At 51.9% G+C, this 21,488-nt stretch overlaps 1 protein-coding gene across 1 annotated transcript; it reads left to right on the top strand.

Moving 5' to 3' along the window:
- Positions 1 to 605: 605 nt before the first annotated feature.
- Slc4a1 (solute carrier family 4 member 1 (Diego blood group)) lies at positions 606 to 18,686 on the top strand. Its single transcript, XM_042673829.1, has 20 exons — positions 606 to 708; positions 4,453 to 4,535; positions 4,666 to 4,789; positions 5,734 to 5,807; positions 6,278 to 6,458; positions 6,543 to 6,678; positions 7,347 to 7,470; positions 7,562 to 7,646; positions 7,813 to 7,994; positions 8,508 to 8,718; positions 9,174 to 9,386; positions 9,541 to 9,689; positions 9,788 to 9,982; positions 11,077 to 11,247; positions 11,682 to 11,771; positions 12,273 to 12,439; positions 13,333 to 13,586; positions 14,751 to 14,920; positions 15,017 to 15,190; positions 17,123 to 18,686. Exons 2-20 carry the CDS (start codon positions 4,521 to 4,523, stop codon positions 17,201 to 17,203), a joined length of 2,796 nt encoding a protein of 931 aa, XP_042529763.1. The 5' UTR covers positions 606 to 708; positions 4,453 to 4,520; the 3' UTR covers positions 17,204 to 18,686.
- Positions 18,687 to 21,488: the final 2,802 nt, after the last annotated feature.

Below are 21,488 nucleotides of genomic sequence, written 5' to 3'. Positions count from 1 at the left end.
GTGTGGGGATGGTTGTTTTTGTTGATCTGACATTGTTTCAGGTTGACTGTCAGTATCTTAGGGCCTTGGGGCCAGCTCTCAGGAGCCAGCAGGGGGTCTTGGGACAGGGTGACTGAGATAGCCTAGGCAAGAAGGGAATGGTAAGGGGAGGGACGCTAAGGCTCCTGAGCACTAAGCAGGTCCCGTGGGAAGTTTGCAGAGTCAAGGGGGACCTGAGGGAGGACAGCAAGAGAGGAGAGAGGACAGGCTCCCTGTGTCTTGGGGCCAGAGCAGAAGGCCTAGAGAGTGGAGGATGGACAGAGGCAAGGTGAGGCTGTCCACAAGCTTCTGTGGGAGCCCTGAGCCAGGAAACCTGAATCCACGAAGGAAGAAGACGCAGGAGAGACCTCAGGGCCAGGAGGGCACAGAGAAACCTCAGGCACTGGCCAAGCTGAGGTAGGGTGGGGTGCTGCACAGCTGTCCAGATGTGGGTGAGAGATAAGTCTGTTTATGGGGCACCCTGAGGGAATGGGGTGTGGATTGGGAAGGGGCTTGGGGCTGTGGGGCGGGCAGATTAGGAGGCGGGGGCATGAGTCAGGGGTTTGGAGCTGCCCCCAGGCAGGTGCTGGAGCTCAGCCTGTGCTGTTAGAGTGGCTGAGAGCTCAGCTGGTGACAGAGGGCACTGGTAGCTGCAGGACCTTGCTGAGAGACCTCCAGGCTCCTAAACAGGTGGGCAGGGCAGGGAGGGGCTGGGTGGTCCTTTGGCACCTGTCCGGAGGGTTTGTGCAGGTGACTAGCCTGCATGCACCTAGGTCCAAGTGGCCTTTGACCTCCAAGGGAGTACAGGTGGGTGGGACAGGAATGGGATATGAGTTCAGTGCCCCTCAGGGCTCAGGCCCATCGGCACCTGCAGCAGGGGTTAAGGGGGTGGTAGAGACTCGTGCAAGAGAGGTGTGTATGGCAGTGTGTGAATGGGGGAAGATCTGACCCAGGTGTGGGTCCCAGCTGGTGTCTCTCTACTGGTCCCTTGGGTCCCTCAGATTCAGGTCTTATTCACCCAGACCCCATTTTCCCCCAGGTATGAGGATCCCCAGGCTATCCCCTACTCTCTCACTTAGGATAAAAGATAACAACCAACATTGCTTCCCCTCTGGGACCCTCCCCGAGGTCTCCCTGGTGTGTATGTGGGGGGGGAGGATTCTGGAACTGTCCCCAGGCCAGCGAAAATTTAGAGGGAAAGAAGTTGCCCACTGCTTAAGGATTGCAAAGCACTAACTCAGGCTAATTCCATAGCAAATTGGGGGTATGGGGTGGGTGAAGTCAGCAAGCCTGGTGGTGACCTCAGTGTCAAGGATAATGACAGCAGCATTTGCTCAGAGACTTTATGCACTGGAGTACTGTGCTAAACACAATGGGTCGACGGGGTAGGAATAACTGTTAATAATCTTAGTTTGTCCTTTGCAAAAAATGAGAAAACAGAGAGGTTGTGTCACAAACCTAATGCCACACACTTCATTAATGGCAGGGCTGGGACTGGAACCTGAGCTCATGTTCATAATTATTAACTGGAAAGCACAGTTAAGAATTAGTTTCTAGGGCTGGGAAGGTGGCTTAGTGGTAGAGTGCTTGTCTTGCATGCATGAGGCCCTGGGTTCGATTCCTCAGCACTACATAAGCAAAAAGAAAAAAGCCCGAAGTGGTGTTGTGGCTTAAGTGGTAGAGCGCTAGCCTTGAGCTGAAGAGCTGAGAGACAACGCCCAGGCCCAGAGTTCAGGCCTTACGACCGGATCCAAAAAAAAAAAAAAGAATTAGTTTATAGGGGGCAACTCAGCACAGTGGCTAGACAAATGTCTAGCATCCTAGGCCAGGGCTTCACCCCTGCTTCTGACACCTGCCTACTGGGCCACTGAGGCAGGCAGTCCTCTCTGAACCTCCGAGTTCTCATCTGTGAAACAGGGCTACGGACATTGTCCATCTTCCAGACTGGTTTAGGGATTGTGAGAGGAGGTGGGTTTCTCCCACAAAGATGATGCTATGGGGGCTGGAGGTATAGCTGAGCAAGTACAAGGTCCTGAGTTCAATCCTCAGTGCACCAAAAAAAAGATGTGATGCCACCAGGGAGTTTCCTATCATCTGAGGCCGCTCAGATGATAGATGTCATATGATGCCCCTCCATCCAGGCTCTGCCCAGCTGTGCCCCATCTCCTGGGCTCTCCATGCCCTGCTCTCCCTTATCCGGCCTGCCCGGCTGGTGGCTCTAAGTATTTGGTATGCTTCCAAGCATTGGGGGGGAGAGGGGGAAGGAGGTGCACTCTTATCAGTACCAGGCCCAGCAAGGCCTACAGCAATCTGGGCCTGGGCGCACCTCCCAGGCCCAGCTGGTCCTCTCTCTCTGAGTGCTCAGAGCTAGGGTGGGAAGGACCTTGCATCTGACAGATGAGTGACAAGCCTGGAGAGAGACTAGCAGCTGCCCAACACCACTTAGCCAGTCAGAGCCAGGAAAGCGGCCTGGAACTCTGCATACCCTGGTTCTGCCATTGCTTTGACATCCTTAGGGTCATCAAGGATTTGAGGCCCTGGAGACTGCATGGGAAAAGTCCAGAGAAGGAAAAAAGAAAAGAGAGAGAGAAAAGAAAGACGAGAGAAGAGAATGGGAGCAGGGTAGGGCCTTTGGGTTTGGATGAAAATGACAGAAAAGGGGGAAAGGGAGAAAAAAAGTGTATGACCAAGAGTTCCCAAGGACAAAACTGATGTACAGGATTGGCCTTATTCTCAGGGCTGGGCATGCTCCCATGACTGTCATTTGCCATTTGAGGTGGGGGTGTGCGAGAGACTGGGCCAACCCCACCTATTCCTGAATGTTCTCCCTGCTCTACTTCACATGGTCCCCAGCCCTTCCTGCATGACTCTGCTTCCCAGCCTCTGCCCATTCTGCTCTGTCCTGTGCCTCCACCCCCTGCTCTCTGCCTATCTGAACATGCCATCTCCCATCTACCTTCATCTATGGAACCACTTAGGTGGTCTGGCCTCTTGGTTTACCACACAGCTGGGGCTAGGGGCTTCCTGAGCACTGGGGCATGCTTTTTTTGGGGGGAGGGTTAGTTATGGGGCTTGAACTCTGGGCCTGTGTGCTGTCCCTGAGTTCTTCAGCTCAAGGCAAGGGCTCTACCACTGGAGCCACAGCACCACTTCCAGTTTCTTGGTGGTTAATTGGAGATGAGTCTCACAGACTTCCCTGCCTGGGCTGGCTTTGAACTGCAGTCCTCAGATCTCAGCCTCCTGAGTAGCTAGGATTACAGGTATGAGCCACTGGTGTCCTGCTGGGACATGCTTTTTGTATCTCTGACTCCTACACTCAGCAGAGAGGCTGCATTTGATGACCTGACCCTCAGGTCCTCACGTTCCAGGTTGGTCATATCTTCTCTTTACTAGGGACCCATTGAGAAAACAGAGGCCCAGGGCACAATGGCCTTCCAGGATGGTCCCTGGCCATTATAATTCCCCAGACCCCAAACCTGCAATGGGGAGCCAACAGGGAGAACAGATTCATCCAACAAATACTTCATGAACATTTATTTTGTGGTAAACACTTGGTTAGGTGTGGAAACCCCACCAGGACAATGTCATGCAGGGTCTTTTTTGCGCTCGTATGGCTTCTCTTCTAAAGGATTTGTCAGACAATATATTTTTACAAATCAATCAAGAAATCAGAAACTGAGTTAGTGAACATTAGGTAATCAGGGAGGGCCTGTGAGGAAGTGACATTTAAGCTGAGATGAGAAGAGAGCTGGGGTTAGAGGTGTGGCTCAGTTGGTAGAGCACCAGCCAATGAACAAAGCATCAGGTACTGAGTTCAAGTCCTGATTTCACATACAAAGTAAAAGAAAAGGCAGAAGGAGCATCTAGGGTGTGGAAAGTCAGATATGCAAAGACCCTGGGGCAAGAAATGGCTTGGCAAATTATAGGAACCACAAGCAAGCCAACAGGAAGGAAGGAAGGAAGGAAGGAAGGAAGGAAGGAAGGAAGGAAGGAAGGAAGGAAGAAAGGTAGGGTTCAAAATGGAGTGGGAGAGAAACAGGTTCATATGCCCAGTGGGATACAGCCATTTCTGGGAGAAGAGTGTGTGTTATGGCGGCCCTCGGGGGAGTCAGAACCACGCAGAGGGGACAGGTCATGCCCTGCCTGATTCCTGGAGATAGACAGGGGAAGAAGTCAGGTGAGAGGTGGTGAATGGAGCATGGAGTTGGCCTGCAGTGACATTCATCTCCTCTCTCTAAACACATTTAGGTGGGTGCCTGCCATGTTTCCTCTGCGTGTTGCTCCCCTGCCTGAATACTCCTGACCCTCACCCCCACTATCTTCCTCTCACCCCGCTGTTTCCATCTCTATGTTCTCCTGCCACTGAAACATTGCCCCTTCAGGAAAGACTGGGAGACCCCTAGGCCTCACTCAGCCTACGTCTGTCCCCTTCAGGGACCCGAGGAGCGGGTTATGCTGGGGGCTCAGATTGACGTGGACAAGTGGACACTCAGGACAGCGCCATGGGGGATGTGCAGGTATGTCCTTCCTGCCCTCTGCAGGGCTCCTCACTGGGGGCTCTGGGAGCTCTCTCTCTCTCTCTGGATGATCACTTTCCTGGGGGCACAAGGACCCCTGCCACCCAGGCTTGATAGCCACTTCCCGTAGGAGGACTATGAAGAAGTGGTGGAGATCCCAGAGCAGGAGGACAGTGAAGAAGCACTGGAGAAGATTCTAGAACAAGAGGAATATGAGGATCCAGGCATCTCCGTGCAACAGGTGGAGCCTGAGGGTGAGCTCTCTCTCCCACCCTCTGCTCTCTACCCAGAGGAGCTGCTGAGCCTTGAAGAGACAATGGTGATCATCCTCCCCTTTGCCAGAATCCCAGTCCCATGGCTAACTCTCCTACAATCTTGGCTGACTGAAGAGTAAACAGCATTTGTTTGAAATGATCACAGGAGGAGCTGGGGGGGGGGGGGTGGACAGGGCCAGTGCCCTTATCACGTGTGAGAGGGCAGCCAGGCCCGTCTGGGACAAGGGCAGGTACCCACCTGCCACCCAAGCCCATCCAATGCCAGCTTCTAGGCCAGGTGTGTGGACTGGGAACATTATCATGTCTTGGGGGCTGAGGGACATGAGAAATGGGATGGAAAGTCCCATTCTATAGCCCCCCCTCCCCCTGAGCAGAAAGACCTCAAGAACCCATGCCACCTTCCTTGGCTTGTTCAAGGTCTTAGGTGGGGAGCCCTGGGCGGGGACCTGCTTACTGTCAACAAGACTCAAGTGCTAGCAATAGATTTTAGAGTTAAGAGGCCCCTTTGGGAAATAAGGGCGTGGTATGGGGGGGTAGAGAGATATAAGGGTTTCACCCCCGCTCTGGTGTCTGGTGAGAGGTTACCTGGCTTAGTGGCTTGTTCAGGCAGGTGGGAAGAGGAAACAAAGTTTGGCTCCCGAGGTGGGAAGAGACCCTAGGATGTTACTGATCACTATGACTGGGGGCTCTCTCTTCCCATCCATCCCAGGGGACCTCAACAAGACTTGGATGGGGAATGATGGAGGCAGATGAGGACCAGAGCAGGTGTAGAGAGCCACATTCCTCTGTGTGTGGCAGAGTGGAGTCTGGTACCAGGGTCACAGCCATAGGGCAATGGGCATGGGTCTCTGAGACTTTTCTGTGGGGGAGTCTGAGGGGGAGAGGCGATGTCTGGGCAACACTAACCAACTTTGGATTTTCAGCTCTTCCCACTGAGCCAACAGCTACAGACTACATCCCGGCCACCTCTGCCACATCGCACCCAAGTTCCCTTGAGGTGAGGCTCCATCTTCTACCCCTAGCCATTCCCTTTCCCAGGCTACTTTTGGGACTCAGTATTCTACCAGCGGAAATAGCAGGGGAGGAGCAGAGTCAGAGTGAGGCTGGAGGAGACCCCACAAAGAGGTAGAAATGGAGAAGGGGTCTTGGGGAAAGAGGTGGGAGAGAAGAGGACTTACTCACTAGGGAAGAGACCACAGCCCCTTCAAGGAAGCTCCCTGGGTGGACAGACTGAATGCTGAGGGCTGAGTCTGTTGGCTCGTTGTGGTCCAGAAGTTCTCCATACCCCTACTGAATTGGGGCCTGGTGAGAAATGGGGAATGGAGCCTCACACGGGAGCCTGGCACATGTCTGATAAGCTGAGGTTAGTGTCTGCTGCAATCGCTCCAGGGCCCTGAGCCTTTACAAGCATTTTTCCAGAGCTGTCCCTGGGGTCTCAGTCTCCCCATGTCCTACTCTTGTCCTCAGGCTTACGTAGAGATGCAGGAACTGGTGATGGACCAGAAGAATCAGGAGCTGCAGTGGGTGGAGGTGGCGCACTGGATGGGGCTGGAGGAGAACCTTGGGGAGGATGGGGCTTGGGGTCGCCCACACCTGCCCTATCTCACCTTCTGGAGTCTCCTGGAGCTGCAGAAGGCCTTTGCCAAAGGTGAGATCCATTGGATTGGAAGACATGTTGGGGTAGCCTCAGTGCAGCCACCTTGCTCATCCCTCCACTGCTGGTCCCCTCTAGGCACCGTCCTCCTGGACCTTCAGGAGACCTCCTTGGCTGGCGTGGCCAACCAGCTGCTGGACAGCTTCATCTACGATGAACAGATCCGGCCTCAGGACCGTGAGCAGCTGCTCCGGACCCTGCTGCTCAAACGCAGGTATGGGCTCCACATCTCACAGGGCTCCTCCTGAGTCCTCTACCATCACATATCTCCTAGTTTCTCCTTAGACCCAGCAAGCAAAGTTTCCACTTTTCCTCCACCACAGCTCCAACCTCTGACACCTCACAAGAGATGACACATCTCTATGTTGAGGAGGGCAGACCCTTCAGGCCATTTCCCCCCTCCCCATTCTTCTAATCCCACCTAGCTATTTCAGACAGACACCACCTGCTTACATCCACGGTGTCCTTTAAGCGAAGGCCTTTGACCAGAGGCTGGTAGCTCATGCCTGTAATCCTAGCTACCCAGGAAGCTGAGATTTGAGAATTGTGGTTTAATCTCCAACTAACCAGCTGAAAGCTGGAAATGAACTATGGCTCGCGTGGTAGTATACCAGCCTTCATCAAACAACAACAACAACAACAACAAAAAGCCTAAAAGATGGTGTTAAAGGCACTGAGTTTTCAAGCACTAGTACTGGCACCATAAATAATAAATAAATTATTTGAAAACAAAGAAAGGAGGGAGGGTGGAAGGGAGGGAAGGAGGGAGAGAAAGAAGGGTTTAGTCAGTAGGAAGTTCTACCTTAAGTCCCTCACTGCTAGTCTGTACCACAGCCCAGCCTGAGTAGCTTACTTAGCCCATGCCCCCTGTGTGCCCCACAGCCATGCCCAAGACCTGAAGGCTCTGGAGGGGGTAAAGCCAGCCGTCCTGATGCGTTCTGGGGACCCTTCTCAACCACTGCTCCCCCAACAGCCCTCGCTGGAGACAAAACTTTACTGTGAGAAGGTGAGGCCAAGGAGAGGAAGGGGCTGGATGCTCTGGTCTCCTGGGTCTGGAGGAGGCCCAAGGACTCCTCAAACCACGCTGCTTCCCACAGGGAGATGGGGCCTCCGAAGGGCACTCACCATCTAGAATTCTGGAAAAGATTCCTCCAAATTCGGAGACCACCCTGGTGCTTGTGGGTAAGAGCTAGTGTCTATACCTGTCACCCCTCCACACTCCTGCCTCTGCCTTGTATCCTGGCCCTGCCTGACTTCCCCTGTGCCTGGGCCCTGAAGCCCTGTCTGTTAAGTACACAGGCCTTGGGTGCCCCCTTGAGCCTGGCTTGACTCTACCCTCCATACACAGGTCGTGCTGCCTTCCTGGAGCGCCCAGTGCTGGGCTTTGTTCGGCTCCAGGAGGCCGGAAAGCTAGAGGAACTGGAGTTTCCCCAGCCTGTACGCTTCCTCTTTGTGTTGCTGGGACCCGAGGCCCGCAACCTTGACTACAATCAGCTGGGCCGGGCTGCTGCTACCCTCATGACAGAAAGGGTGAGAGGAGCCAGCGAGGCCTGGGGAGGCATGGAGCCGAAGGGGAGCCAAGGTTGTTTGTTCTCCAGCTCACCTGGCCTGGCTTACTTTATTTCATTAGTTGGACCCATTCTCACTCACACAGCTCTAGTTCAGCTGTGGCTGTGTGTGGCTGGCCCAGCTCAGTATGGCCTGGACTGGTTTAGACTGGTTTGTGCTGATCTGGCTGGCTTAGTCTGGCCCACTCCAACCCTAGCCCATTCTAATCCAGTTCCCACTGGTTTGTCTGATTTAGGTTGGCCCTGTTTGCTAGTCTGGGGTGAATAACTCACTAGGTTTGCTTTAGCCTTCTCTTCTCTCCACCCTGGGCTTGGCTGACTCCCCAAGATCCTTCCTTGGAGGGCAGAGAGGGCAGAAGGGGGCAATGGGAGCAACGTGACCCAGTCCTTCCAATGATAGCTCAGTGGTAGGATTCTGATCTCTGGACACTGTGGCCATACATGCCTGTATCCTGTCCCTCTCTCCTGCCCTCAGGTATTCCGCACAAATGCCTACCTGGCCCAGAGTCGGGGGGAGCTGGTGCATTCCCTGGAGGGCTTTCTGGACTGCAGCCTGGTACTACCTCCCACTGACACCTCCTTTGAACAAGCCCTCCTCAGCCTAGTGCCCGTGCAGAAAGAGCTGCTTCGAAGACGCTACCTGCCCAGCCCTGCCAAGCTGGACCCCAGCTTCTACAAGGGTCTAGGTACCTGCCCTACCAGGTCAAGGCTTCCTGGGTCCCCCCGAAGCTCCTTAGCAATCTAAGCATGGTTCCCTTTTCCCCATCAAAAACCTCCTAAATCTGCTAGTTGTCAGTGGCTCACGCCTGTAATCCTAGTTACTCAGGAGGCTGAGATCTGAGAATTGCGATTCAAAGCCAGCCCGGGCAGGAAAGTCCACAAGACTCTTATCTCCAATAAACCCCCAGAAAACCAGAAGTGGTGCTGTGGCTCAAGTGGTAGAGTGCTCACCTTGAGCTGAAGAGTTGAGGGACAGTGCCCAGGCCCAGAGTTCAAGCCCCATCACAGACACAAAAACAAACAAACAAACAAAAAACTCACCTCCTAAATCCTCTCCCTGAGTCCTAGCTTTGCAACCCCCTTGGCTACCCCATTCCCATTAACCCCCTTTGACAGTTTCTGCCCTCTACCTCTACCACAGACTTGAATGGGGGCCCGGGGGTTCCTGGTGGCCCTGATGACCCTCTGAAGCGAACAGGCCAATTCTTTGGAGGTCTGGTGCGAGACATCCGGCGCCGCTACCCCTACTACCTAAGTGACATCACCGATGCGCTCAGCCCCCAGGTCCTGGCTGCTGTCATCTTCATCTACTTTGCTGCCTTGTCACCTGCCATCACCTTCGGCGGCCTCCTGGGTCAGTGCCAATGACTCCCCCCTCCCCCCGTCCCAGCTCCAATTCTCACCTCTTACTTTTAGGACTCTTTCCATCACCCTGCCCAGGACTTGTTCTTTTTGGTCCTGGGAAATAACCTCTTGATCTTGACCCCAACTGTGACCTCTTCCCACAGGAGAAAAGACCCAGAACCAGATGGGAGTATCAGAACTGCTCATCTCCACTGCGGTGCAGGGCATTCTCTTCTCCTTACTGGGGGCTCAGCCCTTGCTCGTGGTTGGCTTCTCGGGACCCCTGCTGGTGTTCGAGGAGGCCTTTTTCTCGGTAGCACTGTCTCCCAGCCCTACTCCAACCCTAATCCTATAGTAACCCTGGCCCACCTGCCCTTTATGTCTGACTGGACGCCCTCTAATTGCCCACAGTTCTGTGAGCGCCGCAACCTGGAATACATCGTGGGCCGCGCATGGATCGGCTTCTGGCTCATCTTGCTGGTAGTGCTAGTGGTGGCCTTTGAGGGGAGCTTCCTGGTCCGCTTCATCTCCCGCTACACTCAGGAGATCTTTTCCTTCCTCATCTCCCTCATCTTCATCTATGAGACCTTCTCCAAGCTGATCCAGGTGAGAGCCCCAGAGGTCGCCGATGCACATGTGCAATGCTGTACAAGACCACGCAACTGTGTGCATTATTGTCTGTGTGTCTGGACAGCACTGATGTGGCTGTGTATCGGTATGCTCATTCATTGGCACACAAAACTGTGCATCTGGGTTTTGTTACCATGTATGTGCCATGACTGTACAGAAGGATAACACATAAGGCCCTGTGTGCATGTGTCCATGTGTATAACTGGCAGCCTGGTACATGTACAAGATGATGTGAGAAACTGCAGTTGCAGCCAGGACTGTGGGTGCTTTGAGGCTCAGAGGCCTCGTCCCTCCCCTGCACTGACTTCAAGAACCCACCAGAGCTCCTGGCTATTTAGCTTGCTTACTGTCTCCAGGAGCTATGCCAGCCTCTGCATTTGCAGAAGAGGGGTAGATTTTGTATATCCCCTTAATTCTGTTGATTGGTGGGCCCCTCTGTTTCCAGATTTTTTTTTTTTTGGTAATGGGGCTTGAACTCTGGGCCTGGGTGATGTCCCTGAGCTCTTCAGCTCAAGGCCAGCACTCTACCTCTTGAACCACAGGGCCACTTCTGGTTTCCTGGTGGTTTATTGGAGATAAGAGTCTCACAGACTTTCCTGCCTGGGCTGGGGCTGGCTTTGAACCATGATCCTCAGATCTCAGCCTCCTGAGTAGTTAGGATTACGGGTGTGAGCCACCAACACCCAACTTAGAAACCTTATCAGGTATTCCTGTCTTCCAGCTTTCTCATGTTCCCCCCAGCCCTGGGTGCACATGGGTACACACACATATGCTCATTGTGTCATTGGCCCACCCCATTCATGTGGTCTTCATCCCTAAAACCAAACTGTAAAAGCACCTCTGTTACCATATCAGTTGAAGGAGATAATGGATGGATGGATGATGAACCCCCTTTAATGATGGACAGATGAATGAATGGGTAGATGCATAGATGGATGATGGATGGATAGATGCATGGATGAATGGAGAAAGCATTTAGGAATGGATGGATGGATGGTAGTGCTAGATAGCTTTATCTGACACTTTCAGCCCAAGCCCAAGGAACAAGATGCCTTTGTTTTCTGCTGCAGATCTTCAAGAAACACCCTCTTCTGGAGAGTTATACCCCAGTTTCGATAAAGCCCAGCCCTCAGGGCTCCTTGCCTAACACAGCCCTCTTCTCCCTTGTGCTCATGGCTGGCACCTTCTTACTTGCCATGATGCTGCGCAAGTTCAAGAACAGCTCCTACTTCCCTGGCAAGGTGAGCATTCCTGCCCATCTATCCTTGCTTATGCTGTACTATCCCAGTCCCAACCCCACTGCAGCTTCTCCAGAGACCTTAGCTATGTTTCTTGCCCCAGGTCCCCATTCCTGATGCCAAGTCTCCTGTCTCCCTCCTTGCCCAGGGTCCTCTCAATAGGCAGGCCAATCTCCTCCGTATGTTGTTCAGTATGTCCAGGTTGAAACCCACCAGAGAACTGGGAACAATTCTTAAGAAGGGGAGGAGTATGGGACCAAATGGGTTTGAGCCAGAGGAAGAGGAGAGGCAAATATAGTTGAGGCCAGAAGAGACCATTGCCTGCTGACACCTCTCTTGGGAAGAGCCCAACCCCCTGCGTGAATGTGAAGCAGGAGAGAAGACAGATGAGAAGCAAGAACTAGGTACTGATTGTTGGTCTCTTCATCTGTCCCCAGTTGCGTCGAGTCATCGGGGACTTTGGGGTCCCCATCGCCATCCTGATCATGGTTCTGGTAGATTCCTTCACCAAGAACACCTACACCCAGGTGACCTCTCTTTCTAGTCCTCTCCCTAAGAGACTCCCCTTCTCATTTTCTTCCTGTAGCATGTCCTCTCCTCATAATAACATTCCTCAACCTGAAATCTAGCTGTAACTACGTCTACCCCATCTCTGCCTTTCCTAAGAGGCCCATGCTCTTCTCCCTCTGGTCAAATCAAGAGGCTGGAACAGGTTTCTCCTTTTACTCCTTAGCCCAAGGAATCAGGGGGTCTGCTTTGAGCCAGGTAGATCTGGGTATGAACCTCAGCTCTGCCACCAAAAGGCTGTATGATGTGGGGCAAATCCTAACTACTATATAACTTCTCTGATACTGTTTCCTCATGTATAAAGTTGGGAATGAGAAGACATAAGCAAAGGGCTTAGCATACTGACTGAGTACACAGAAAGTACACAATATAAGTAAGCTCTAAAGCATCCTTCTAAGTCCCTGAGCCATGTCTCTGGCTCCCCCTGCCTTGCTGTTCTCACCAGCGGCCTCCTCCTACAGAAACTCTCAGTGCCTGATGGTCTTAAGGTGTCTAACTCCACAGCCCGGGGCTGGATTATCCACCCACTGGGCCTGTACCATGTGTTCCCAACCTGGATGATGTTTGCTTCAGCCCTACCTGCCCTGCTGGTCTTCATCCTTATATTCCTGGAGTCTCAGATCACCACGTAAGAGCACTGGTGGGGATTGGGTCAGGGACGGGGGACAGGGAAAGAGGCAAGCAAGCAACCACACTACTAGCGGGAGTGATGGACCATCAGGAACAAGTTCAGATTTTGTGGCATTAAAGAAAAATAATTTGAAGGGTCCTTTTTTTTTTGTCAGTCGTGGGGCCTGAACTCTGGGCCTGGGCACTGTCCCTCAGCTCTTCAGCTCAAGACTAACACTACCAGTTGAGCCACAGTGCCGCTTCCAGCTTTTTCTGCTTATGTGGTGCTGAGGAATCGAACCCAGGGCCTCATGCATGCAAGGCAAGCACTCCACCACTGAGCCACCTTACCAGCCCTGAAGAGTCCTTTTTTGAGCCAATATACAAATAAGAACTATAAAAATAGGGGCTGGATCTTAGAAGGGGTTTATGTTGGAAAATTTTGAAGCTAAGTTTCTGTTGTTTTGACAAACCTGCCTGTAGATATTCTAGACATTTCTTTCCAGAGTCCACACTCTCAGGGGGGACCAAATGAGCCAGAAACTCAACAGGCAATGGTCTCAGTAGGCAAAACTGAGGTGTAGGCTGGGTGCCAGTGGCTCATGCCTGTAATCCTAACTACTCAGGAGGCTGAGATCTGAGGATCACAGTTTGAAGCCAACCCAGGCAGGAAAATCTATGAGGTTCTTATCTCCAATTGACCACTAAAAAGCCAAAAGGGGAGCTGTGGAACAAGTGGTAGAGTGCTAGCCTTGAGCAGGAAGGCTCAGGGACAACACCCAGGCCCTGAGTTCAAACCCCAGGACCAGCAGAAAAAGAAAAAAAAACCCTGAACTGCAGAGGGTCCTCAGTGTGGGGAAGGAAGGAAGGGCCAAGGAAGTGGGGGCTTACTGAACTTCCTTCTCTTCCCAGGCTGATCATCAGCAAACCTGAGAGGAAGCTGATCAAGGGTTCTGGCTTTCACTTGGATCTGCTGCTGGTGGTGGGCATGGGTGGAGTAGCTGCCCTCTTTGGGATGCCCTGGCTCAGCGCCACCACCGTGCGTTCTGTCACCCATGCCAACGCCCTCACCGTCATGGGCAAGGCCAGTGCCCCAGGGGCTTCAGCTCAGATCCAGGAGGTGAAGGAGCAGCGAATCAGCGGGCTCCTGGTCTCGGTGCTTGTGGGTGAGAGAGCTAGCCCTGTCCCCTCCTAGGCCTTGACCATGGGATCCAGGGTCCTTTCCTGTCATATTTACTCACACACCAATGTCCACCTTTCCCCAATATCAGTTAATCCCTTGGAGGAAGTACCCTAGTCCTGGGATAGACATCTGAGCAGGAAGGAGGAACCAGCGTCCTGAGCATTCTCTAGCCAGACCCTGTATCTGAGCCTATGCAACCATGCAATGATTCAGGGTCCTACCCTGCCCTACTGCTAGCTTGGCACCCTACCTGGTCTCCGCCTCTGCTTTCCTGTCCGCAGTTATAGGGGCTGTTTAGATGCCTCTGGGTTGTCTTTCTGCTCTAAGGCTAACAAGAGGAAGAGGTGATGCTTTAGGTGCAATCTGGGGGAGAGGGAGGGTAGAAGCCAGGGTTATTGCTCCATCCCAGTTATAGAGCAATATTGTCCAGCTAGGTACTCACTTGCAAGCTTTCTGGGTGTGTGTGTGTGTGTGTGTGTGTGTGTGTGTGTGTGTGTGTGTGTGTGTGTGTGTGTGTGTGTGTGTGTGTGTGTGTGTGCGCGCGCGTGCATGCCTGTCCCAGGGAAGTTCCTTAAAGGAAGTAAAACTGGTATGATTAGGAGAAGGATTAGAATTTGGATAGGTAGAGAGCATTGGAGGCATCTTGGGCTGGCTGGCTTTCTCTGACCTCTGTAGATTAAGGAAATAGTCTCTAGGCGGGCAAGCATTGACTCTTTTGCCAATTTGTGGCCTTAGCAGGCTGTTTACCTCTGTGAGCCTCATTCCTCAAGTGTAAAATGAAGGGGATGTTGCCCATTAGGATGACTCACAGCTGTGCTCCATGGCCTATGCCTATAATCCCAGGTACTCCGAAGGTAGAAGCAGGAAGATTGTAAATTCAAAGACAGCCTGAGTCAAATTAGTAGGGAGACTGTCTCAGAAACAAAATACAAAAACAAAGGGACTTGGGTGTGGCTCAAATGGTAGAGGCCAAGCCTGAGGCCCTTGGTTCAATCCAAGGGGGGGAGGGGGGAGGGAAACCATACTCCCAGTAAATTTAAAAAGCCACTCGGTATGGGTAGTTTTATTCCCATCCCCAAATATCCCCAGTCCTGGAGGTGCTAGTTCTCCAGGTGACCTGGGGCTGAATGTGTGGTCCTCCCCACAGGCCTATCCATCCTCATGGAGCCCATCCTGTCCCGCATCCCCCTGGCGGTGTTGTTTGGCATCTTCCTCTACATGGGGGTCACATCTCTCAGTGGCATCCAGCTCTTTGACCGCATCTTGCTGCTGTTGAAACCAGCCAAGTACCACCCGGATGTGCCCTTCGTCAAGCGGGTACAGAGCCCTGCTGGTGGCATAACCCAGGATGGGGTGGGGATGAGGGTTCAGAAGCAGGGCAGGCACTGACCCCAGGCCCCCGACCACCCACAGGTGAGGACCTGGCGCATGCACCTGTTCACGGGTATCCAGATCATCTGTCTGGCAGTGCTGTGGGGTGTGAAATCCTCAGCAGCCTCCCTGGCTCTGCCCTTCATCCTCATCCTTACTGTGCCCCTGCGGCGCTTCCTGCTGCCCTTCATCTTTAGCAAGCTGGAGCTCCAGTGTGTAAGTGGCAGCCTGGGCCTGAGTGGGAGGAAGGGAGAGGGAGAAAGAGAGAGGAAGGATGGAGGGGTGGAGAGAGGAGACGGGGCCTCCTAGAAGCTGGAGCAGGGAAGGGACAGCAGAGGGCCTGAGAGAATGTGTGGGTGGACTGAGGATTGGGTTTAAAGTCAGGCAGTCAGGCAAAACTGGGAGACTCTTATGACTCTTATTTCCAATTAACCAGCAAAAAAAAAAAAAAAAAAGCCAGAAGTGGAGATGTAACTCAAATGATAGAGCACCAGTTTTGTTTTTTTTTGGGGGGGGGTCCGGTTGTGGGGCCTGAACTCTGGGCCTGAGTGCTGTACCTCAGCTCTTCAGCTCAAGGCTAGCGCTCTACCACTTGAGCCACAGCGCCACTTCCGGCTTTTTTCTTATGTGGTGCTGAGGAATCGAACCCAGGGCCTCAGGCATGCAAGGCAAGCGCTCTACCACTGAGCCACCTTCCCAGCCCCTAGAGCACCAGTCTTGAGTGAAAAAGCCAAGCTAGAACCCAGTACCAGCATGCACACACACACACACACACACACACACACACGTGCGCAAGCAAGCATGCACACATGAACAAAGGGTCTGGGTAAAAGGCCTGTCGACTCTTGGCCTGCTATGTCCTAGCATATTATCAGAGGCAAGCAGCCCCACCAGTAACAGAGAAGAATAATGACAGTGTTTATAACAACATTAAGAGGCGCACAGGGCTGGGAGCTGGTGGCTCACACTTGGAATCCTAGCTACTCAGGAGGCTGAGATCTGAGGTCAAAGCCAACCCAGGGAAGGAAAGTCCATGAGACATTTATCTCTAATAAACTACTCAGAAAAAGCCAAAAGTACTGTGGCTCAAGTGATAAAGTGAACACAAAAGCTCAGGGACAAGGCTCAAGCCCAGAATTCAAGCCCTGGGACTAGCAAAAAAAAAAAAAAAAAAAAGGCACACAGGCTTTGTTCCACGGAAGCTATTCCAATACCCAGTGGCTGCTCCTGGGTTTTTTGTTTCCTTTTGTTTTTTGGTTAATCATGGGGCTTGAACTCTGGGTCTGGGAGCTGTCCCTAAGTCTTCAGCTCAAGACTAGCACTCTACCACTTGAGCCACAGTGCCACTTCCAGTTTTCTAGTGGCTAATTGGAGATGAGTCTCCTGGAGGGGCTGGAAAGGTGGGTCAGTGGTAGTGTGCTTGCCTTGCATGCATGAGGCCCTGGGTTCGATTTCTTAGCACCACATAAGCAGAAAAAGCCACAAGTGGTGCTGTGGCTTAAGTGGTAAAGCACTAGCCTTAAGCTGAAGAGCTGAGGGACAGTGCCTAGGCCGAGTTCAGGCCCCTCAACTGACACACACACAAAAAAGAGTCTCATGGACTTTCCTGCCTAGGCTGGCTTTGAACCTTGATCCTCAGATCTCATCCTCCTGAATAGGTAGAATTACAGGTGTGAGCCACCAGGGCCCGGCTTGAGGATCATTTGACTACTTTGTGTATGTGTATCTGTACTGGGGCTCCAACTCAGGGCTCTATGTGTTTGCTTGGCTTTTTCCATTAAAGGCTGGTGCTCATCACTTGAGCCACAGCTCCACTTTCAACTTTTTGCTGGGTAATTGAAGATAAGCATCTCATGGGCTTTCCTGCCTGGGCTAGTTTCAAACCATGATTCTCAGATCTCAGCCCCCTGAGTAGCTAGGATTATAGGCTTGTGCCACCAGCACTTGGCTTCCAGATCATTTGAGACCGAATCAATGTGGCGCTACTGTAGTAAAAAGGTCCCTTGCTGGCTAGGATGCCAGATCCCCAGGGTCTCCTTGTCCCCCCTCCTTTTTGAGACCACCTCTATAGTCTGAGGAGCCGTATTAGGCTTGTCCAAGGTTCAAAGCGAACCAATGTCTCACCTTGTCTCCCTCCTGCCCCTCCAGCTGGACGGAGATGACACTAATCCGACCTTTGATGAAGAGGATGGTCGGGATGAATATGACGAGGTACCCATGCCTGTGTGAGGGGTGGCACAGGCTGCCCCCAACCACTCTCCATCCTCACCCTCCCAGGCAAGGTAGTTCATGTGCCTCTCATGGACTCCCAGACCCCACGGCTGTGGGTAGGGAAGGATGGGGTGTCAAGGGTACCCTGGCTCTTCTGGCTAAAGATGGCCAGGGTGCCACATCAGGGAATTAGGCCTACAGAGTCTCATGCTGCCACACTGCCATGCAGGGGTCTCATGTCCCATGGGCACAGAGACACGGACAGTGGTGAAAGTAGAGGGTGGAAGGGCGTTCAACTTCTGGCTGGCTATGTGACCTTGGGCAAGTCCTTGACCTCTCCTGACTTTTCTATAAAATGGTGATAGCAACATTTGGCATACAGAGGGGTCCCTGAGGACCAAAGCTAAATGTGAAAAGTGCTTTGTCTGAAAGAATTTTGCAGAACTCACTGTTGGCCTTCCAGCCCACCCACGGTCACACAGCTACCAGGCCATATCGCTGGTATTCGACCTGGACTTCTGATTAGGACAGCCCTGTCCTCTATCCACCCTCTGCCTTCCCTGCTCAGAATGTCCCTGCTGACCCCTCCCTCACTTCTCTGTACCAAGCCCACCGTGAAACCCTCTGCAGCCAGGGAGGTCGTTCTGGTGAGGACCAGGTGCAGGTGAGGGCTCAGGCCTCCTATGTGCTTGCTTCCTCCTACCAAGCACTCGTTCATTCATTCATTCATTCACCACCCATTCATTCACTCTACAGTCATCTTCAGAGGGCCCGAGGAACCTTTGTATACATAGAGGGAACTGACACTGGATCAGCTGGGAATGGAGGGTGGGGGGCGGGCGGGAAGGTATGGGAGAGATGGGTGGGAAGTTTGTAATTTATTCATTGTGTATTTTCTAAGAGCTTTTTATTGTACTTTGGCTTTATGTACTCACCTGCTCCTGCTTCGAGACACACCGTCTCCAACCCCAATCTAAACCAAATCCTGGGGGAACCCAGACTGGACCCATTGGAGTAGGAGACAGTGGCTGCTCTAGAACATGTGCAAAATCTATTCTTTTTTAACAAAACAAAAGCCTAAAAAGAGTTGAAAGAACAGAAAGTGGTGAGGAATGGGATTTGGGGATGCAGGTGACAAAGGCTTTCAGAGGATCCCTGAAAGCTGGCACCACCACCCCCCCACCATGCTTCACTATTCTACACTTCAGTTTCCTCATCTGTAAAATGGGATGATAATGGTACCTACCTTGTAGGAGTGTTGTAAGAATTAACTAAGATAGAATCAGTAAAGCATTTGCCTTGCAGTGCAGAGCCCACCCTTAGCGGGGATGCTTGTTTGGTTGTCATGTCCCTCCCCCTTCCTCCCCCTGCTCCTCGAACATTGCCAAGGAAAAGTGAAGGGAGGGAGGGATGTCATCCTCTCTGCTAGCATCCTACCCCTCCCCCCAATGCTTGGGAATAGGTTTTAACAATAAATAAACTCTTTTGTGTTAAAATGGTACCTTGCTTGAATTCCCCTTCTCAGAGTGTGGATGGGGGTGGGTATGCAGGTCTTGGTTGGACCACGTGGACATGGTGAGCATGGGTAGGCTGGATCTGGCTTTAAGCCCAAACATGAGAAGCCCAAGCCTTTTCCCCACTCCCCCAGTGGATGGGAAAGTACAGGGGCATGAACTTCATCTGGATGCCTTTCCTCTCCTGTATCAACAAAGCCCTTAGAATGGTACCTTGCCTTTGTACTTATTTCTGCACCTGTAAACCAGTCAGCTCTTATCAAGCTGGGGAGAACCTTCTATAGCAATCACTAAAGAAAATGAAAGCCCAGGGAAGAGTGCAGCTTTCTGATGACCATACAGGAAAACACCTCTTTATCTCATTTTACTTTTTCTTGTGGTATTGGGATCAAACCCAGGGCCTCATGTATGCGAGATTTGTGCTCTACCATTGAACTACATCCCCCAGTGCCACAATAGTATCTATTGACTGGCTTTCAATTGGCTCTCATTCTGGTCTCTTTGAAGGCTCTGTCCCCAGTTCCAACTCCTTCCAGCAGTTCTGCAGGTTTGCTGGGTCCAGTGTCACCCACCCTGGACAGGAAGGTGTTGGGGCTCAAACCCTCCCTCCCCCCTCTCCAGCCTTGAGCCAGAGGTCAGTGCTGGGCTGGGCTGCCTGGCTTCCTTCCCTGGATCTATATTTACTCCTTGCCTATCCTAAGCTGACCCCTCCCAGGCTGCCCAGGGCAAAAAGCCACTGCTTGCGTGTTATCTTGGTCCCAAGAAGAGCTATCCCAGTGCCCACCTCCCACGCAGCAGCTCCCCTCACAGGGTTGGCCCTGTCCCCAGGGCTTTCTAGGGCTTTCTGTACACTGTCCAGCGCTGAGAGAGAAGCCAGGCCTTGAGACAGACTTGCAGAGGCTCTGGCTCAAGGTGTTCCCAGATCCTCCTACCAGAGGCCAGCCCTGTGGCCCCAGGCCTATTCCTGCACATCCTTCTTATCTCCTGAGGAAGAAACAGCTCAGCATAGCTAGATTTAGGAGAACAAAGGCTGCTTTGATTTGGGGAACAAGCCCCTCTCAAGGATTACATCCCTCTCCTCAATTTTATTTTTTATTTATTTTTTGCCAATCCTAGAGCTTGAACTTTGGGCCTGGGCACTGTCCCTGAGCTCCTTTTGCTCAAGGCTAGCACTCTAACACTTGAGTCACAGCTCCCCTTCCAGCTTTTTCCATGATTAATTGGAGATAAGAGTTGCATAGGTTTTCCTTCCCTGGGCTGGCTTAGAACCGCAATCATCAGATCTTGGATTACAGGCATGAGCCATTGGCACCCTTCCTCCTCCTCAAATTTTATCTCAATTCTGAGACAGTACCTCAGGCATTGAGAGAGGTTTCCCCCATCTCCTGCAGGGAAGGTTCTGAAGATGTGTGTCCTTGTACTAACCCTTTATGAAAATAAATAGCAAGGGCTGGGGGGTTAAGGCAGGAAATCAGGGTACAGATAGATGGAGTTGTGTGTGCTAGACCTCAGCTAATCCCTCTTCCAGCCTATCCTTCTTCTACCTGGAATCCCAAACACTTGTATCCAGGAAGGCACTGGAAAAGCCTGAAGGCCACCCAATTCCCCTGGGATGATACTAGGCCTCACAGAGGCCTGAACCTCACTTCAGGCCCTGTCCACAGCACCCAATCCCCAGCACTGCTAGAAGAAATCTGCAGGTTTTCATTGTGCTGCCTGCTCGGCCCTCACAAGAACATTCCCTTCACCACAGTCAATTAGCTGTGGTAATGAGGTCCAGACTTGTGTATGAGCACAAAATAACTTTACCCCAGTAAAGGAATCATTCCCCAGAATGGAAAATGTTCTAGGTAGGAAAGCAAAGAGCTGTAGGACACAGAAATGGATAGCAGTTAGTAAATTACAGTAAATTACTCCACACCAATGAAATAGCCCACTCGACAGGCCTTCAAAAGCATAATTATGAAGAAGCAATTGGGTAAGTTTGGTCCAATCATACTCTAGGCCTGTGAAGCCAGCTTTGTATAGCAGGACCAGGACAGATAGCCTAATCTCTGAGCTCAGCTAAATGTATCTGCAAAGGAGTTAAAGAGCCTTACCTCACAATGTCACCAAGGACACAATGACATGACCTACCTAAAGGTCCTAGTACAGGGCCCTGCTGGGGATGAACAGTGAGGATCTCAGGCTTGCTCTGCCTCTAATCCATATTCCAAAGTGGAGCAGACTTATTTCTTTCTCTCTTCCCCCTCCCTCCCTCTTCCTCTGCCCCTTCTTCTACCCTCCCTCTTCCCTTTCCCTCTCTAAACCCTCTCCCTTTCTCTCCTTCCCCCTCCCCTTCTCCCCTGCCTGACCCCATCTCCTTTTTTCCTCCTTCTGCCTTTTCTTTTTTCCCCCATTCCCAGCTCCAGTTTGCTTCCCTGTCTATTGTATCACTCCAACTTATTTATTATATATTTGGGGGGTTGAATTTGAAACATTTACCACAAGTTTTTCAATTTTATTAGGAAAATTTTAATATATACTCACAAGTACTAAGAACAGTTTAACTCCAAAATACTCATCCTCTCAGACTAAAAAATTAGCAAATTTCTGGGCACTGGTGGCTTATGCCTGAAACCCTACTCAGGAGGCTGAGATCTGAGGATTGTGGTTTGAAGCTAGTCTAGGCAAAAAAGTCCATGTGAAACTTTTTTTTTTTTTGGTCGGTCATGGGGCTTGAACCCTGGGCTTGGACACTGTCCTTGCGCTCTTCAGCTCAAGGCGAGCGCTCTACTGCTTGAGCCACA

The sequence above is a fragment of the Dipodomys spectabilis genome, unplaced genomic scaffold, assembly GCF_019054845.1.
Source record: "Dipodomys spectabilis isolate Male_0828 unplaced genomic scaffold, ASM1905484v1 ptg000018l, whole genome shotgun sequence".
Lineage (NCBI taxonomy): Eukaryota > Metazoa > Chordata > Mammalia > Rodentia > Heteromyidae > Dipodomys > Dipodomys spectabilis.
The sequence above is the reverse complement of the archived record's forward strand: the minus strand, read 5'-3'. Positions and strand labels throughout refer to the sequence as shown.